Below are 19,266 nucleotides of genomic sequence, written 5' to 3'. Positions count from 1 at the left end.
AGCCATCCTGGCCTGTTCCCCCGAATCGCCCTATCTTGTTGACTCATCAGACGTTTTTCCAAAGTGGAGCTGGAATGACGCAAGTCTCTTCGTGTCCAGAGAAAGGCAACGAAGCTGGGGAAGGGTCTGCAGCGCGTGTTCTATGAGGAGCGGCTGAGGGAGCTGGGGGGGCTCAGCCTGGAGAAAAGGAGGCTCAGGAGGGACCTTCTCTCTCCCTACAACTCCCTGACAGGAGGGTGGAGCCAGGTGTGGGTCGGTCTCTTCTCCCTTGTAACAAGCAATAAGACTGGAGGACATAGTCTTAAGCTGTGCCAGGGGAGGTTTAGGTTGGACATCAGGAAGAATTTCTTCCCAGAAAGGGTGATTAGACACTGGAGTGGGCTGCCCAGGGAGGTGGTGGAGTCACCGTCCCTGGAGGTGTTTAAGGGAAGACTGGACATGGTACTCAGTGATGATTCGTGATGGACTCGATGATCCCAGAGATCTTTTGCAATCCAATTGATTCTGTGATTCTTTTCCTTCAGAGATATCTTCAGGTCCGTCACTTGAAGGATCATACTCTTTTCCTGAAATGCTGGATGGGTTCACAGTGAAAACTGAACATCTGACCTTCATCAACCCACTCTTCCAAGAGTCCTTCCCCTTCCCTCACGGTGCCATCCTTGAGGATCTCCACGGCTCCGTCACGGGACAGAAAGGAGGTCACCTCTTGCCTTCCACAGATATCCAGGCGGCATCTACCTTGTTTTCCACCGCACGGGTCCTCACTTGTCAGTAACCCTTCCACTCCAGCGGGCTGTCACTGTGTCACTGACTCCTCTAGGTCCTCCTTAAAGGCGGCGCGGCCCGTCCCGTGCCCCGCGGCCCCGCGGCCCCGGAGCGGCCCCAGAGCGGCCATGCTGCGGCTGGGCCGGGCGGTGCCCGCCGCGCTGCGCGGGGCCCGCCGAGGGACCCCCGCGGCCCAACCGCGCCGGGGCGCGGAGGTGCTGGTGGGCTCGGCCGGCGGCGACAGCGGCGGTGAGTGCCCGGGGACCGGCGCGGTGACCCGGTGCTGCAGGGAGGGCGCGGGTTGAAGCCGGGTCGTCCGTCGTATCTTAGCTTTCAGTTACGTCTTGATACTTGTTTCCCAGAACGCTCCTGCCAAATGAACAGCTAGATGCATATTCTTAAGTTATGGGTGCAGGAGAGCTCAACACAGGAAGTTCTGGTTTGCATACCTTAGATTTTTCTGATATCAGCAATGTACAGCGCTAAAGGTAGGACAGGACCTGGGCATGTCTGTGCACATTTATGCATGACAGCCAGTAAACAGTTTGAGTTTTGGTTCAGATTGCCAATGGATTTACTTTCTGTGTAACTATTGCAAGAGCTCCTAAACACCTCTTGGTAGTTTTGCTAGTTACATACCCGTGAACAGTTCCCACAGCTGTGTTTTTTGCTGGTGCTGCTGTCACCTGTGTCTGGTTCAGTAGCTGGCCCCTGGCACAGGCAAAGGAATACACACGTGCAAAGTACAGCTGTGCACCTACAGCAGCAGCAACAGCATCTTAGAACGTTCGTGCCTGGGAAGTGAGCAGAAGTCCAGCCAAGGAAACAGGATAGATCTTTTTTCTTTCCAAAGCACACAGAAGCCATTGGATAATAATTTACAAGTCACAAGTGCAAGGGAGAAGTAGATATATATTTTGGCCTTATTTTTCTGCCTGGACTTAGGAACTTTTAGTGGAGTCTTTTCCACTGACAAGCTTATTAAGTTTAAATAAAACGGAGCTGCAATTTCCTAGCGGTTCTGGAACATGAACTGAGAGTAACCAGTCTGTGCTGTTCTCATCCCAACAGCAATCCCAAGAGAATTTTCTTCATTAAAGAAATGTACTTGAACATAGTAACACTGTACAATAAAAACTAAATTAAGTAACATTCAAAAGAAAAATCTAAGATGGATCATTTGGGTTTTGGTTTGTTGGGTTTTTTTCCCCATTTCTGCAGTGATTCTAAGACATATGTTCTTGGATGTTGTGTTGATTTTTCTAAGTCTTATAGTATTTACAGTGCTGCTGAATTTTACAGTTTTTCTGCATAACTGGGTTTTGTAGACATGGTGTGCCACCTCTACTTTTCAAATAACTGATTGGTTTAGAAAATACTTTACATGCATTTTCAGGGAAGAGAAGATGCAGCACATGCAGATATTGTTCCCAGTTGAATTACTGTGTCAGAGAACTAAATGAAGTATAACTGAAATTGTCTCCTATTACCAAGGTATTGCTGAAATCCTAATGAACCGACCCCACGCGAGAAATTCACTGGGAAAAGTATTTGTAAACGAAGTGAGTATGGACCTGGCCTGTAAGTATGTTTGGAATTGTGATCAATAACCAACTGCAGTAAGAAAAGTTGTAGGAAATGTAAAACAAAATCTTATCCCTTGCTGAAGGTCAGTGGGAGATGGCACCAGGGCAAGGCAGGTTAGCCTGGAGAAAAAGGGATTGTGATAGTTACTGCAGTATCTCAGATGTGGACTGGACAGAGATACTGGAGTTATTGAAGTTAGCTAATTTAATTTAATTTAACTCAGATGCAAGTTAATGTCCTTACTTGTGTAATTACAATAAAAACTTACTCATTGTCACACCTTAGCAGGTGATCTGTTCAAGGATAATACATCCTCGAGAAAGTCCAGCTCATGCCTTGACAGGAAGGGGAATGAGTTTAAGGTACAGCAAAGGAAAAAAGAGATGGGGAAACACATCATTCTGAGGCTGTCAGGGAAAGATCCTGCTGGTTCCACTTACATGATTTCCAGAAATATCCTGGCACCTGCAGGGCAAAAAGAAAACCCTTGTATCATATATTATTAGGAGCTTGCTCTAATTTATGCCTGAAGTTTTTCCCCCCTTGTCTGCCCTCCCTCCCTCATAGCTGTTCAGTGCCCTGGAGCAGCTCCGCTTCGATGAGAAGGTGCGTGTGGTGGTGTTCAAGAGCCAGGTGAAAGGTGTGTTTTGTGCAGGTGAGTAACAAAGGCTCTGCAAACTGTGCTCAAAAAACATGATGGCTCTTGGGACTGTGATCAGATCAAGCAGAAAACGTGTGCTAAAAGAAAAATAGGCAATTTTTTGTGTGGCAAATAACAACCACATTGTTCTCTCAGCTGTCTGTCTCTTGGCTTCCATGATGAAGATGTGTGTGGCACAGTGAGCCACATAGGCTGCATGGTGCCACTATTTGTTTTCCATTTCTTCAAGCACAGGTGGTCTGGTATTGGAGTTCTTATTTCCAGTTTTATGGATTGTCATCCTTACATACAGTGGTTGATGTTCCTCTGTGGAATCTGTGGATAGGGCACAGAGGAGCACCCCCCATTGCTGCAGCCCAAGTGTCCACACTCTGACCTCCTCTGACCTTACTTAACCTCTACAGAATGCTGTAGTTCAAAACTTCTGAAATTAAATGGTCTGTCCTCTGAGAGGGACAGGAGGGAACACAGTTTGGATGTCTTTTCCTGGATTCTAACCTTTCTCTCCATTGTTTAGGAGCAGACTTGAAAGAACGTGCAAAGATGGATGATGCAGAAGTTGGACTGTTTGTTAGAAGGCTGAGAAATCTCATGGATGAAATAGGTAAAGGATTATTTCAGTTGGAAAAGTTATCCCAGACTACCTGTAGTGAAACATGCTGTAGGAGGGGACAACCAGCAGGTTATCCATGTAGGAGTTGCTTCCCAAATGACTCCATCTTATGCTTGAAACAAAAATCTGGTAAAATACTAACTCTCCTGCTGCCACTCCCAGGACAAGATGCATTTCAGTACTGCCTTACCCACAACAAGAGCAGTGCACACACATGAGTGTAATAAATAAAATACCTGCTATGGCAAAGCATTTATATCCAGTTCTGTGGAATCCTAGGGAGGCAGTACTAGACAACGTGAGCTGTGCTGGTTGTCCCACTTCCAGTACATGCTCTGAAACTCTCATGATATGGCAATGCCCTAACAACATGGATTTGAATCTCTGAATGGATTTGCTAAATGGATTTGTGGAATGTTTGGGTTTGTATCTACAACTCTTCCACTCCCTCTTCTTTTTTTTTTCTTTTTTTCCGAAAGGAATATGGACTCATGCAACTGATTTTCTTCCCCTATTTATGAATTATTCTGCTCTCACTAGAGAGAAAAACCAAAGTGAAAGCTGACTAAAATACCAATCAGAGTTGCAGTAATTAAAAACCCCACAGGAGTAGTCAGGGAGGGGTGGTTACAGCACAGAAGTAGCACATGTCTGAAGTTTGCATCCAGCTCCCAAAATATTTGGAAGGGTATCAAGCAGATAATCTCCAGATACATCACGTTGCTCAACTGTGAGGTAACAACAGTGTTTACCAAGTTCAGGAGCCTTGGCTGACAAAAGCACCAGAAAAACTGATCCTCGTGACAGTGACTTGGGATGGCATCTTTGCTCTGACTGTTGAACTGCACCAGCTGGACATTGATGTGATCAGTTTGCAAGGAGACAGTTCACCCTGTTTTGTGTTGCAGTAGAAAATGAGTTCTTGGGCAATTGTGGACTAAAAAGCTTTAGAGTTTAAGGATTCAAATTCCAGAAGAGAACTTCTGGAACACAAGTGTGTAACCTGTGCTGTGTTCTGCAGCTGCCCTGCCTGTTCCCACGATCGCTGCCATCGATGGCTACGCGCTGGGAGGGGGACTAGAACTGGCCTTGGCCTGTGACCTTCGAGTGGCAGGTTGGTGTTGCTCCATGTAGGAATCGTCCTGCAATCAGTGACTGTATTTTAAAGAGAACTTACATGCTTGAGAATGGACTGTTAATGGAATCCAGAAGCTTGAGAGGAACTTAAAACAGTTCAGGAAATGAGGAAGCATTTGTTCAAAAATTGTGACGTTTAGTTACTATTGGAAAAGCAGTTTCCATGCTTAAAAAGTAAAGCCTATTTTTAGGTAAGATTAGTATTCCTTTAGAAAATTTTATTAGTAGAATTAAACAGTTATTGGAATGTAATTCTGGATCAGCACTCTGGCTAGATCTAACCTTCCCAATTTAAATCAGTTCGGACTGGAAGATTTTCTTTTTCTGTTTCTGTGCTTCCATCCATTACATTTTATCTAGTATGGACACAAGATTCATTGTTCTAGATAAAACTGCTACACTGGGCTAAGCAGCCATACCACACATCCCCCATGGCACTTGAGATGGACATTGGTGAAACACTGTAGTACTCACTTTCTGGCTACTTGGAGAAATGGAGTTCCAGTTCAGTATTGCCAGCTTGTAGTTTTATCAATCAGTTCAGTATGGAAAACTTGTAGTTATACAAATCAAAAAGTAACTAACCCTGCATTTATTTTTTTAATAGCTTCATCAGCTAAAATGGGCCTTATTGAGACCACACGAGGACTTATTCCTGGAGCAGGTGACCTGCACTCAATCTTCAGTCACACCTTCTCAGCTGTACAGTAAATATTTTGCCATTAGAGCACTTTAAGTGTTTTGGATGTAAATTAGAAGTAGCATCTTACAGTGATGCAGATCAATGAATCAAGAGTTCTGTCCCAAACCCCGTCTCAGACTTGATCTGAATTTAGGAAAGTCCCTTTACACCTTTTCTTGTTTATCGAAATACTCAAAAGGGATGCTGAAGCTTTTCAGATGCCTTTAAAAATGTTGACATAATCAGCTAGTGCTTATACAATGCCTTTATTTTTTAAACCTCCTGGTTTTATAAGGAGACAGAATACTAGTGGGGCATTTCTCAGAAATGAGAAAAGGTGTTTTCACTGTTATCCTAAGGTGGAACCCAGCGCCTGCCCAGATGTGTTGGAATAGGTCTTGCAAAGGAACTCATTTTCACTGGCAGACAGATTGATGGACAACAGGCCTTCTCCATGGGCTTGGTAAATCACTCAGTGCCACAGAACAGCGAGGGAGATGCAGCTTACCAGAGAGCACTAGCTTTGGCTAAAGAAATCCTTCCCCAGGTAAGTGTGGTGTTCATGTGGGCAACGTAAAGACAGCAAACAACAACCGAAATTCCTTCCTGTGAAATACTGAAGTCTTGGTTCCTCACGTTTAAGTCTCTTAACTGTCCTTTGTGAATGCAATTTCTGTAGGAACAAGGATTAACATCCAGCTGATTAACCTACAGGACAGTTTTACCCCCAGCTGCAGCCATGCAGCCCTGCAGGACACATTGAAACCTTTCATCATGTACATTATGTGAACTGCAGAAAACACCAATTTTTTAATTTTTTTAAAAATACTTACTAACTTGCTGCAAATTTTTGTAGACTAGAAGGTCATTTGGAGCTAGGACAATGACATAACAATTCCTCTATTATGAATGAATGTGGCTTTAATTATTTTAAATGTTTGTTGTAGTTTGGTTTCTGTTTTTTTTTTAATAAAGGCTCCATTTGCTGTGAAAATGGGAAAACTGGCAATAAACAGAGGAATGGAGGTAATAAATTTTTTTTATAAATATTGAGGTGAATGAAGCATACGAGCAGCTCTTACAAATTACTACAGTAAAAACGTTCAGAACAGATGAGTTATAATCTATGTTTAGACCAGGCATTTAAAGCCATTGCAGAGGTTTTAAAGATTTTCTTTAAAGATAAAATTAATAGGGCAGAATTTCTCTTCTAGTCACTAACACTGCAGTTCTAATACAGGAGTGAAGGTCACTCTGTACTACAAGTGAATGTTTATTGATTTGAGAACTATGAAGAGCTTTGAGGGCTGTACTTCAGACAAATCTCACCCTTCCCTCTCATCCCCAGGTCGACATTGCATCAGGGATGGCTATTGAGGGGATGTGCTATGCCCAGGTAGGTCACCTTCAGAATTCATTCCTGAAAGGAACAACTGTATTTTAATTATAGGATGAGCCTTACAAGTGGTTTTGGTTTCAACAAATTAAAAATGATTCCTCCTGTGAGGAATCTTCTTTGTGCCAAGTTTTGAGAGCACGTACCTGTCTTAGCTAATGGAACAAGACAGTACATTATTTTATTACAATATAATGTGCCTCTCAGTGTATTTTAAGATGGCAAAGCATTAAGTTTAGGGAAAACTGTTTTCCTATATAGTTCTACGGTCTTTGTCTGAGATGCTTTGCTTGTGAGTTACTCTAGAACCCAGTCTCTATTTTCCTAATCGCAAAACGTGGAAGTTGGGACTTAAAGTATTGAAAGAAAAGCAACCTTAGTCTTACACCATTACTGCCAAATTAGCCAGGACTTAAAACCACATCTACTTGTCATTGGAAAACATACCATTTGCTTTGCTTTTCTTTTTAATATAGAATATTCCCACAAGAGACCGTCAGGAAGGGATGGCTGCCTTCAGGGAGAAACGACCACCGCGCTTTATCGGCAAATAACACTTTCTAGCTTCCCCTTGATTTTTAGAAAGTAAAGTAGGACTGAAGAGCACCCACTGATTTCTTGGGGATAATTTTTATGACACCATTCTGTGCACTTAACCCCTTGCCTTGGACTGCATTTCTGAATACTCCACTGGATCATTTTTCTGTACGAATCCTCCAATAAAGATTTAACTTTGTACACCTGATCCTTAAAGCACGTACATCTCGAGCCAGTGTTGCTCTCACACAGATGTCAAGTAAGGAATATGGAGAAGCTTTGGCTCACCATAAAGAAATTAAAAAAAAAAAAAAAGGCAGAAAACATGCTGCACCTAAACACTGTTAGGAAAAACAAACACCGAAGAGAAAGACAACTTAGAAAGTGCTTACTTCCCTAGACAGGAGATTTCAAGCAAAAGTAAATTAGGAAGCAAATGTGGTTTTAGTAAACACTTTACAGGTTATCAAAATATACTTACTAAGTCTGGCTTACCACATTGGAACTGGCTGTCACTTCATGCTATGATTGTCTCAAAGCAAACCACAGTTTCACTTGTGCCAGAAGTTACCCAAACAATTCTGTGGGTGAGGTCACCTTAACAAATTGCACACCTGCAAGTTTTCTATGTAAAGATCTGAAAAGATAAAGCAGTCAGGATCTTCAGCCTTCACAAAAGATGCTAGAGGTGGGATACAAGAGTTTAAAAGTTGCTTCCAGAATTATTGTACCCTGGCAGAAACTCCTGAAGCTGCACAGGAGTGTGAAGAGACCTTTCTGTAAGTGGTACATACAAGTAAATTTAGTGGATTTATACCTTGTAGTAATTTATATTTTTCAGCTTGAAAGAATTCTGCTCACAGTTTGCCTGAAGTCTGTGGGAGCAAAAGAATAAGGGTATGAAAAATCATTCAGAATCTCTCTGCTTGCTGGTTGCAGAACTTCATGAAGTGACACCTCTTCCAGACCTGTGGCCTGATGCCATTATCACCTGCATTTTGTGCTGCAGGGAGTAGTACTTTTTTTTCTGCACAGTTTTAGTTAAGATGCTTTTCAGCAAGTTCTCCTATTATTAGGAAAAAACAGTACTGTAAGGAGAGTTGTCATCTTTATTTTAAAATCTTATAGCAATTGATTTATATTTATTCTATTAACACCAATTTTGACAAGTTTTGTGTTCCACTTCACGTAATGGAAACTCTATACAAGTCCCATAGCAGACATCTCAGAAGGGTGGGGGGTAAAAGCTTGTAGGCTGTTTTTAATTTTTAAACCACCTTCATAATTCAAAGCTACAGCCAGTTGAATTTCTATCTGAATTGAGAAAACTGTACATAGCCAGATACACACATGAAATTATAGCCAAATTATACTTTTGTACAAAAAACAATGAGAAAACACTGATTAAATTACTGGATGAGCACCTTTTGAAGTTGCTGAAATACACAATGTTATTGAAGATTAGAGGTGATATTTTTTATTTGAAGGATGGGAGCTGGGAGAAGGAAGGAGTTAAAAATAGTAAACTATGGTCATCATGAAGGAGCCATCCCTGCTCATGAGCTACCAAACCTAAGTTTTCTTTTTAAACTCAATTCCCAAGTATTTACAGAAGTATCTCTGAATATCAATCAGTGGCCATGGAAATACAGAGACTAAGCAGATAAACAAAAACAATACCTGAAATTAAACTGAATTTGAATGGACATGCAGTTTGCTTCCATCACTTGCATTGTATCAGGCATCTGTATGCTGTGCAATATGTTTCATTGGACACATCATTTGTAACCCATAGGTAACCAAGAAAGGAACAAGTTGTTACAATTAGCATCTTCATGTAAAATTTCACACTCCACAAAACAATGCCATTGACACAGGGTTTACATAGAACACTGGGTGTATTTTACACTCACTGCCATGACTTGGAAATATAATTCACTGCACAATACTGACTGAATATTTACAGAAAACGAGAGCAATCATTAGTCTCTTATAAATAAGGTGACCAAATATCCTGGGCCTCTGATGAGTACATGCAATCCCCTTCATGATGAAGTCAAGTCAGTATTTTGCTCTAATGAGCCTTCTCCTTTCCCTATTCCCAAGTATTCTAAAAACAAAAGGTATCACACACAACTAAAAGTAGTCACACAACAACAAAACTCCCTTCTTGTTATAAAGTTTAAAATCTCAATCTTAGTTCATCCTTTTAGTACTGTTTCACTTTAGTCCTGTTTCTACTGCTTTACTTGAGTGGGTTTCCCCTTTCCCTGAACATGATGCGGTCCCCACCTTGCTAAGAGCAGGGAGGACTCTGGAGAAATGAACTGCAAAAAGGCATTGTTCCAGCAGTAAGGAACACAAAAGAACATGGCTTGCAGGCAAAAGGAAAAGGAAGCTGAAGACCTCATTTGTGTCTAGAAGGGTTATGAGACAATGGACATTTTGGTCGCCTTACTTACAAGTCTCACTGTAACCTGCATGCACGGACTTGTGGTTTAGTCTGTAGGAGTGTTGGATCTCACAACCACACACAGTTCTATTCAAACACCAAACTGGTGAACAGTGTTATGAAGAGCAATCACAGGGATGGAATAACTTTTTCTCCCAGGAGTCACAAAACAGGATATTCCTTCAAGTCTTGTTTTCAGATGTGCATATTGATCTGTACAAGTCCCATCTCCTGGTAGGCAGCACTAACCCCACCTTATGACCAGCTCAAGCCTGACCCTTGACAAGTCACACACGTGGTTGCCATCAAAGCTGACGTTCAGCAAAGGTTTCCACACATGGTTTTGGGTACCACAGTTACTGGCAAATCACTTTAATGGTGACCAATATATTACAAATTACTCCAACTACACACACATCAGAAGGGATTATTACAGAGACAATACTTTACACTCCTCTACCTGCAGCTTTCAGTTGGGTTTGCTCTGTTGCTGTTTCCTACACGGTGGGGGTCTCCCGTGACGCATAATGTGTTTTTCTAAACTGTCCAGGATGGCAATGGCAATCCTTTGGACATGGGGATCAGTCTGGACGTTTTCCTTGATGTTGTACAAATGCTGTAAACCACCTTCTTCAATTAACATGCTGCAGTATCTGGCAGCTGTAACGAGATTATAGAAAGGGAATTAAAAACAGAATTATCTAGGGTAAAGGTAGCAGATACTGTAAACACCGATTCAAATCCATTTTTGTCTCCAGGCAACATTTAGGACACTCCCTAAAGTGTCCACAGAAGTGCACTGGTACTTAAGCAAGTGACAACACAACAAGAGTTACTTGGACAGGACTCAGATTGTAATGAGGTCTGTTACCAAGCCTGTCTCAACTGACTGGAAAGTGCCCTGTAATGTGCACAGGATTCTCTCTTTCCCCCACCTCCTCTGCAGGCATTTTAAGTGCACACATACAAACTATAAGAAATGGGAATAAGAAGTACTGTAGTGTCTATGAGTATTCAGGTAAAAGTAGTACCTTTGCCAAAAACCTCAGTACAGAACAGTTACCAAAAAATGGTCTCAGATATACCACACCATTTGTACAGGCTTGTGGTGAACAGGCTAGTTCCTTCAAATACACTTTGCCAAATACTATTGATGGTGGCCTTTAACTAGCAACAAGTTGCTACAAATGCCTTTCCAGGGTTTCTTCCATTTTCACTGTTGATTTCAGAAAGTTGAAATTGCACCTCCAGCAGCTCTGGTGTCACTGAGAGCAGAGAAGAACTATAAAAAGAGCTGTGTGGTGAATGTAATGTGCAGGCTCCAGGGGTTGTTATGGAAAGGTCAGGATGACTGTAATGCAATCCACAGGCCTCAGCCAGGCCCAACTTCCCCATTCATCTCCATGATGCAACACCAGAGTTAAGTGCTGACGTTCAGCATTTCACTGGGGATCACATTTACTGCAGTGTTACTAATATTTTAGTGAAGTTAGCTCATTGAGGGGAATATGATATAGGGAAACAGCAAAAGGAGAAAAAATAAAGAAGAAAAAATTAAAAAAACCACATTAATTCCAGATTACTTTCCAGCCTCATCTCTAAGAGCGGGTCAAAATAAAATGCATCTCCTCTCCAGGAGAAAAAGCCTCCTTGGAGCCAAGCACCAACAGCTGAAGATTTTCCCCCAAAATAAATCTACATATTTCAGAATTAAACACATTTTCCCTCAGAGTAGGTTATTACATTTGCTACCAAACATTTGGCTTCTCTGCAACTTTGTGCAGAAGCTTGTGGCATCAACTACCATCAGAACTAAACTTCAGGAACTGCCTTGATCTCAAATCAGGAGTATGCCAATACAAACCCCTGTGGCATGCTGAAAGCTCAGAGGTTAGGGCAGCACAAAAGAAACGCTACAAATAAATAGAACAAATAGGACAGTACCAAGTTAACAGGACTAAAGGACAGAGAGAAATGACAGGGTCTTAATCAAAATCTGTTATCCAGAGTCTGACCAGTAAAACAGCTCTGTCAGAACAGTCCTACTTCAACATGAAGAGCCCTCTCAGATTTCTGGGCAGCACCCTGGGAACAGTAGCTCATTATATTTATGAGCTCTATAAAGAGCAGCAAACAGTATTCTGTGTGCAGTTATATATTTTGCCATCTTATTGGTTGGTCCTGAATAGATGCCTTATCACTGCAGAAATAGTGATTTATGTGGCATGGATAAACAAGCCTAGATATGTTGCTGTCAAGAAGATTAAAAACTGGCACAGAAAACACTTTTAATACTTTGGAGGAAAGCTGCTTTATATACACACATTCATGTCAAAAATTTAAATCAAAAAAACAACCAAAAAACCCAACATTAAAAGCCAGGAACATTTGTCCACTCTTACATTTAGATATGGTTGGGAGATTTATTTCCTTTCCCAACACTTTTATCAAATGCTCTCAAATCATTTTACAAACTAGACATTAGTGTTCCCATTTTGTAGATGGGAAAGAAAGATTAAGGAACTGACCTTTCTATCCCAGCAAGTTACTGCAAAAGGTGATTAGGGCAGGATTACCCAGCATTTCTGCTCCCACAGTGAGACACTGACACCTGCTATGGTCATTGTTCTTAACTTAAAAGAAATCTGTTGCCCATTACTAATAGTTACATTTCTGAATAAAAACACCTGTGCAAGCAAAAAATGTAGTTAATCTTAATACATCCACATTTTGGAATTAATATTAGGCACCTAACAGTAAAATTCTAGTAAATAAAAAGGATGTAAGGAACTTTTACTACTTTCTTTTTCTGCCCCATTTAGTCAAGGCCCAAACGTATCTTCTCCAGAGGACTAGGAGCAAATATCTGAGGAATTCTTATTTTTTCCCACTTCATGCTAGTGAATATGTTAAGAAAGAAGAATTTTAAGGGTAATATGATCACAATACATACGATTTTTGCTGCAGACGTGCTGCATGGCCCACACTGCCCATAACTGGACACCAGGTGTCATGAAACAGCCAAGTAGTGGAAAAAACGGATTGAAAGACCTATTAAAACAAAGAGGAGAGAAACAGCTACTTGCTTTGCTATTAGATATCATTACTTCAGAGGTGACATGTGGTCTGCTCATTCAGCTATAGGTTAACTGGGAGAGACACTGATTAAGACACTGGCCTGCTGCATCTAAAACTCTAGTTGAAGGCAGTTATTAGCAAAAATCAGATATAGTGGATATGTTATGTGTTTACCATAAGATCTGGATGCCTCCTGCTCCCTAAAAATAGGAGTAAAAGCAGTGGAAAATGTAAGTATTAGATCTCCAGCAATTATCTAAGTGTACTTTTTGGCCTTAAGTTTCTTACCTAGGACAGACAGCGCTGATCTGGTGTGAGCCAAGATAACCTTACTAGTTAATCTTTGTGTCTAAGTTTTTTAGGCCTGCAGCTGAATACCTTTAACAGAAAAGCAGCATATTTTTATTTTACAGGAGTCCTTAACCTTCTTTGGTCACAAAGGGAAAATTAGCCCACTGCATATTTTTAGCCAATAGGTGTTTTTCCACTGGATGAAACCATGTCTGACTGGCAGCTCACTCTGCTTTGGGAACAAGTTTTAAATCTAGTTGAGTTTATTTTCCAAACTCTAGATCAAGACAGTAGTTACCTGTAAGCCACCATCTCACATTCTGGGGTTGGCCAATTCAAAATGGCAGAATGCTGCAAAACACAGAACCGAGAACACTGACTGTTAAATACAAACATTGAAAAAAATCTAAGAGAGTATGACAAAATTCACCATCATTTCTGTACCAGCTGCTCAAGGAGAGATGTTCTCTGGCTGCGACTCAACGTCCAGGCCTGCTCTCCCCGGGATATCAAGTGAGCAATAATCCCTGCTGCAAAGTAGCTGACTTCCACCTCCACACTGTGCAACAATTTACTGATGTGGTCTATAAAGTCCTTCCACATCAATTCAGAATGGAGTTCTTTAACTTCAGCTATGTTGTTCTGGAAGGGGGGGGGAACAAAAAAAAAGAGAGAATATCAACAGAAAGAATATAGTGTGAGGAGACAAACATAAACTTCAGCTACATTGTGTCAGTAAACATATATAAACACCTGGATGAGATCTTCATACGTCCAGGTGACTACCATATGCCAAAATACTACTTTTGCTTTTGAAAATTTTTCCAGCCTAATGCAGGAATACGTCTTAAAACAAACAGGTTTTCTCATAAAATAATTTTAGGCCATTAACATGCAGATTACACTAAATTAAAGGCTGATTTTAACATTCTAAAAAACACTTTCAGGAAACTTCAGCAGTGCACAATTTTGAATTCCACTGACTATCAATCTACTTTTTGCATTTGGACTCACATGAAGCCTCACTCATTGTACTTTCTTAAAAGCTCCTTTTATTTACTGTAAACATAAAATTTCAATAAAACTTTTGAAGAATGCATAAAACAGTCCAAAAATGTGTCAGTTGTGAATAATGTACACTATAAAAAATAAAGAAGAACATAAAAATATAAGGGAATTTTTCAGATTAACATAGGGTTAAAAAAAACGCTTTCAAAATTAATATTTAGAAGTATGTATTCCAGATTTTTCTTTTTCGTCTCACCAGAAGTCCAAGAACTTTCTGTTGGATGGATGATTCAGATGGAAAAGACTGTAGAAAAAAGAGACAAATGACAGGTAACCATTTATGTTATTATTGAAACCATATTAATTAGAACACTGTGTTGTCAATCCACCACCACCACTGCACTCCTCACCTCTAAGACTCTCATGAAAAGTTCTAGCCCTTGATTTTCAATAAAGTGCCGACATGTTGTTGGAGATTCATCAGTGAGGTTCCAAAGTGCACTCAGTGTGAACTTGAGGGTGGTATCTACAAGATTCTGATTTGTTTTCTGTTTAACTATTTGTAGAAGTTGCTGGAAAAATAAAAATCAAAAAATCCCAGTTATGACTGAGTATTGAAATACATACTGGCTCCTCTACTTCTTCTGCACCAACCAGGGTAATCCACAGCTGGCATTTACATGCAGAGTAAAGATCTACTTGTTTAGGGTCAAACTATACAAAACAAAACAGCTATTAAATTTTCCCCTCTGAACATGTTTGCCTTCTAAAGGGATTCCTTTGTTTTCACAGTAATTACATGTGTAGCACCACTATGGATGGCACAAAGCCACCCACAGAACTCTGCACCCCACACAAACATTGAATGCACGAAGCATTTGCTTCAAATATTCTCCCTCTGAGCATATTTCACCTGACACAATGGATTTCAAATCAAGAGAAGTCTTGCTGTTTCACTTTGTATTAATTGTGTCAAGTTTTTCCACATTAGTTCCTTTTCATCTGTGCTAATACATCTCCTTGCCACTGGCTCTGCTATCACCTCTAACAAAATCTCTAGGCTTTTCCCTTCTAAAGAACTTTCACGAGAACACAAGTTAGAACTCTAAGAACAGATTATCTCCTTATGTTTACTTTGTATCTCAGGAATACTGGTAGCAGGAATAGCTGGAGAGGATGGGATGTCAGGGAAGTATCTGACTTACCCTAACAATGAAGAGTTCTGCGCCAAGTTGAGCTGTTTGCTCTGTTGAAAGCTGCAAACAAACAAAACCATATCAACAATTTTTTAGACTCTAGAAATACTATCCTATCATCTCAAAGCTTAAATTTCATACCTTTGCAGCAAGAATGGAAATTATGGCTACAGCCATCCTTTGCATGTTTTGATCTTCATGATTACACAGCCACTGCATAACAAGTTTGGCTGCTTCAAACCTGGAAGTTAAAAATAGAATTAATTTTCAGAAGTCTTAGTAAAAGAAAGATGTACACAGACAACAGAAACTGGAAGAAGTATGCCCCATACCAAAAAAAGTAGAAACACAGTCAAATTGCAGGTATTCCATGAGCCTCTGCCAGCTTTGAGCTGTTTGCTTAGCCTCTCTTATTTCTAATTATATATTAAAGTATAGAGGAATTGCTTCCAAAGAAGGAGGAAAAATTTGGCACAATCTTCTGAAACATCAGGTCAACACACTTGAAAGCATCTGGACAAAATATTTAAGTAGAAAAATGACTGCAAAAAGAAATCCCATAGAAATGCCCAGAAAAATCCTGACTTCTGTTACATGCCATCAGTGACAGACCCATCCAGCTGAAGTAAAAAATACCTGTATACCAAAGGATTTTTTCAGACCTATATTCAATGGTATATGTTTGGGTCCACAGGCCTAAAATAATATAGGTCAGGTAAATTCAGCACAATAGAATGATTTAAGCTGACCAAAACCGAGACCAGAAACAAAGCTTCTGACGGAACAGACAAAGAAAAATATTCTGCAATCCTACATTTAACATAATTTTAACTGACACATAAAACTTGCCTGTTAAATGGAACATCCTGAAGGATTCTGTCACTGCATAGTGAAAGAAGGCAATTCTTTTGCAGCTGAGAAATGAAAAAGAATTCCTTCATCAGAAACATACATAATTTCAGAATGTTTTCTTACTATGAATCATATTTCCATGAGGTCATGAGCCTTTTGTTAAGATCCACGAGACAGAGAATCCTACAGGAAACAAAGGAATTTTGTCTTTTACCTGTTGATGGTTTGGGAAGTGCTCCATGGCCTTCAGGAGCAAGTGAGTGACGTCAGCCAGAAGCCGCACGGGCATTCCCGCTGCCAAGTCCTGCTTGGTCAGGTTAAACACACACGCACTGGCTGCCAACTGCACGGGCAAGTTCAGGGGGTGATTCCTCATCCCAATCACCACCAGCTGAAATACAAGAGTTTTGCCCACCTTAGTTACTTACACATTTGCACACAGATCCCAAGAACAACCTGCTGCTGCTCGAGGCCACAGCACTGACTCCCAGCACCCAATTTTTGCCTCCCTGTCATTTCAGTGAGAAATCCATCTGGTGGGATTTAAATTCTCAGGAGGAACATTTCCTTCTGTTCAGTGATTCAAAGCTGACAACTTCTAGTGCTCCAAGTCCTTTTGCACAGCTTGCAGCAAGCTCTCAAAAGAGAGGCTGCATGGAATGGAAAAAATTCCTAGAAAGACCCAGGGTTTGCTTTACACCCTGGGCTGAAATCACCAAACCCTTTCAGAGGTGAATGAGGTAGGACAGAATGTCTGCAGTGCAATGGTAACAATGTGGTGGCTTGTCTGGTGATGAGCAATTTCAAATCACATCCTCAGCTGCTAGGTCAGAACAGATTACTTGCAGCTCCTTCCTGAATTGTTTTTGGCTAGGTATGTTGACTGTGATCCCACCTAGGAATACTTTTCTTGTTGATTATTTATGGACAAAGTCTTTTTGATATTGAGGCCAGCAAGTTCAAGGCCACCTGTTCAACACCAAAGAGGACAGGAAAAACAAAAATCATGTGTCCTACTGATACCTCTTTTTACCACAGCAAAAATTAACCACTTCTGGTGTTCCAGACATGGAAAGCCAATGCCTAGAATGGATTTCTAAGGAAGTTTCTAGGCTCCAAAATAGAGCCCAGTATAGAACATCAACGATATTTACTCACTTGCTGTCATACTGGAAGGTGACAGTAGACAAAACTGTCACTTATTATTACTGTTTGTGAGCATCAGCAGGAGGCACAGTTCTGTCTAGTGAATGAGACTAGACAGACCTTTGATTTGATCCAATTATGTTCTACTGACAGAATTCAGCATGTAAAGAAAACTTCATACCATATTAAAAGTTATGTGAAAAAATTAATTTAGATACATTAGTCCAGATCCACTTTACCTAACATAAAATGCTACAGGGCATCTTCTACATCACCATTGTTTAAATAGTTCTTTAATTTTTATCTAACATTACAATTTTAATCTCAACAAACACAACCGAAAATGTAAAAGCCTATAAAATAATTTATACCAAGATTCTGGGGGTGAGCTCAGTTTAAGAAACAATGCAGGACAATCATCAAAACTATATTATTTTACCTTTAAAATTTCAGGCTTTGTTTTTTCCATGACGTGTGTCAGGCTGAATAAATGAAAAAGTGCTTCTCTCACAAAGAAGGCCCGTTCACTGTAACGCTTCAGTGCTTCAGAAATCTGAGTTTCATTTGCTTCTCCTGACACCTGTGAGCACAGAAATAATCTTTAGTTCAAGATGCCATCATTTTACTTTAAAAACTTTGTTGGCAAGAAGTGCAAAGCTGCAGTTTCAAAGGCAATGATATTTTGGATTGCTTTAACTTTGGATAATCCAGAACTATACAATCTGCAAACTTTCTCCATAAAGAAGTCACGTTGTAAGCCAAAATTAGGCCTCAGTCATGTCTTTAAGCAGAACTGTATGAAACCATTAAGTAAAAGTAGCACTTCACACCTACCAAAAGCTGTGTATGATGCCCCAAATGCCTACAAGCACTGTTTGTAACTGAGTGCTCTGTCATTGCAGCTGATAAACTGATGGTGTTTTAGCTGTAATTTTTTCGCCCTGGTTCTAGTTCCAGCAAAAATAATAAAAAAAAAAAATCCATTCTTTAGCTCCATCAAGTTTCTTATAAACTGTATCTGTAGCAAAGGCTTTCCAGCACCATAGTAGAGAACTAACTCATGCTCCCTGCAAAAGAAGTAATTCTTAAAACCAGACTTGAAATATATGTGAAAACCAAACAATGAACTAAGTTGGGCAAAGACTGCATTAGAAGCTGAGCTGTTGACTAACATGAGCTTTAAGTTCAGAATATTAAATCAGCAACTGGCTGCAATTTTTTTCACTGCCCAGTCTGCTATATTCTCTATTTAACTATATTTTCTCTATTTATAGCTGTAAGTTGTATAACTGTGGATGGTTTGTTCCTCAGTCCTACTATTTAATGAATCTTTGCTGCAATCACTGTTTTTTAAAATTTCTAGGGCAGCATGCAGAACTTCTTCTCCTTAACACATCACACACAGGAAAGCAAATGTTCATAGATTAAAGTGTCACATTCTGTACATCCTGTATTGAATAGAGACACAGTTTTTTAAACTTGTGAGATCAGAAATATATTACAGCCTAGAGAGAACTGAAAACATCTTGGATTTTGTTTTATATTCTCTACTGATTAGAACAGGGCAATCATATTTACTGACATGTTCTGCAGCCAATTATACCCTACATGAAGTATTTCCATTTGGCTTCATGTTCTTAACTATAATATCTGCCTGGTGTTCATAATCAAATTTCACTGGACTGCTGTAAAGGCAGTAATATTTTACCTCTGCTGTTTCCATGTGTGCTGTGTCCTGTTTATTCCTTTAGCAGTATCTAGACTAAGCAGTTGAATATTTCAGTAGAGTTACTAATGAATTTAGGTCACCAAAAAAAAAAAAAAAGGGAAAAAAGGAAATAAAAACAATCACAGCCTACAGT

The 19,266-nt window shown here is 40.2% G+C and overlaps 2 protein-coding genes across 5 annotated transcripts in view; one reads left to right on the top strand and one right to left on the bottom strand.

Moving 5' to 3' along the window:
- The first annotated feature begins 940 nt into the window (after positions 1–940).
- ECHDC2 (enoyl-CoA hydratase domain containing 2) lies at positions 941–7,589 on the top strand. Its single transcript, XM_017805464.1, has 10 exons — positions 941–1,017; positions 2,263–2,330; positions 2,923–3,010; positions 3,534–3,620; positions 4,651–4,743; positions 5,374–5,430; positions 5,808–5,995; positions 6,424–6,474; positions 6,797–6,844; positions 7,321–7,589. The coding sequence occupies exons 2-10, from the start codon at positions 2,280–2,282 to the stop codon at positions 7,396–7,398; spliced, it is 741 nt and encodes a 246-aa protein (XP_017660953.1). The 5' UTR covers positions 941–1,017; positions 2,263–2,279; the 3' UTR covers positions 7,399–7,589.
- A 1,246-nt stretch (positions 7,590–8,835) lies between these two features.
- Positions 8,836–19,266, bottom strand: part of LOC108492781 (protein zyg-11 homolog B) — a 20,658-nt gene continuing 10,227 nt past the window's right edge. For 3 of the 4 annotated variants that reach the window (XM_017805457.1, XM_017805456.1, XM_017805458.1), the window contains 11 exons: positions 17,844–17,984; positions 16,473–16,649; positions 16,256–16,320; positions 15,548–15,647; positions 15,416–15,466; positions 14,621–14,782; positions 14,467–14,514; positions 13,647–13,844; positions 13,501–13,553; positions 12,787–12,884; positions 10,175–10,493 (listed from right to left, as the gene is read on the bottom strand). In XM_017805457.1, coding sequence (XP_017660946.1) covers positions 10,303–10,493; positions 12,787–12,884; positions 13,501–13,553; positions 13,647–13,844; positions 14,467–14,514; positions 14,621–14,782; positions 15,416–15,466; positions 15,548–15,647; positions 16,256–16,320; positions 16,473–16,649; positions 17,844–17,984 — 1,284 coding nt within the window. In that variant the 3' untranslated portion in view covers positions 10,175–10,302. Of the gene's footprint in view, positions 10,494–12,786; positions 12,885–13,500; positions 13,554–13,646; positions 13,845–14,466; positions 14,515–14,620; positions 14,783–15,415; positions 15,467–15,547; positions 15,648–16,255; positions 16,321–16,472; positions 16,650–17,843; positions 17,985–19,266 lie in introns of all 4 variants that reach the window. The other variant, XM_017805455.1, reaches the window with a different exon arrangement.

This window comes from Lepidothrix coronata, unplaced genomic scaffold (assembly GCF_001604755.1).
Source record: "Lepidothrix coronata isolate B3197 unplaced genomic scaffold, Lepidothrix_coronata-1.0 Scaffold12, whole genome shotgun sequence".
In the NCBI taxonomy this organism is placed as follows: Eukaryota; Metazoa; Chordata; class Aves; order Passeriformes; family Pipridae; genus Lepidothrix; species Lepidothrix coronata.
The sequence above is the reverse complement of the archived record's forward strand: the minus strand, read 5'-3'. Positions and strand labels throughout refer to the sequence as shown.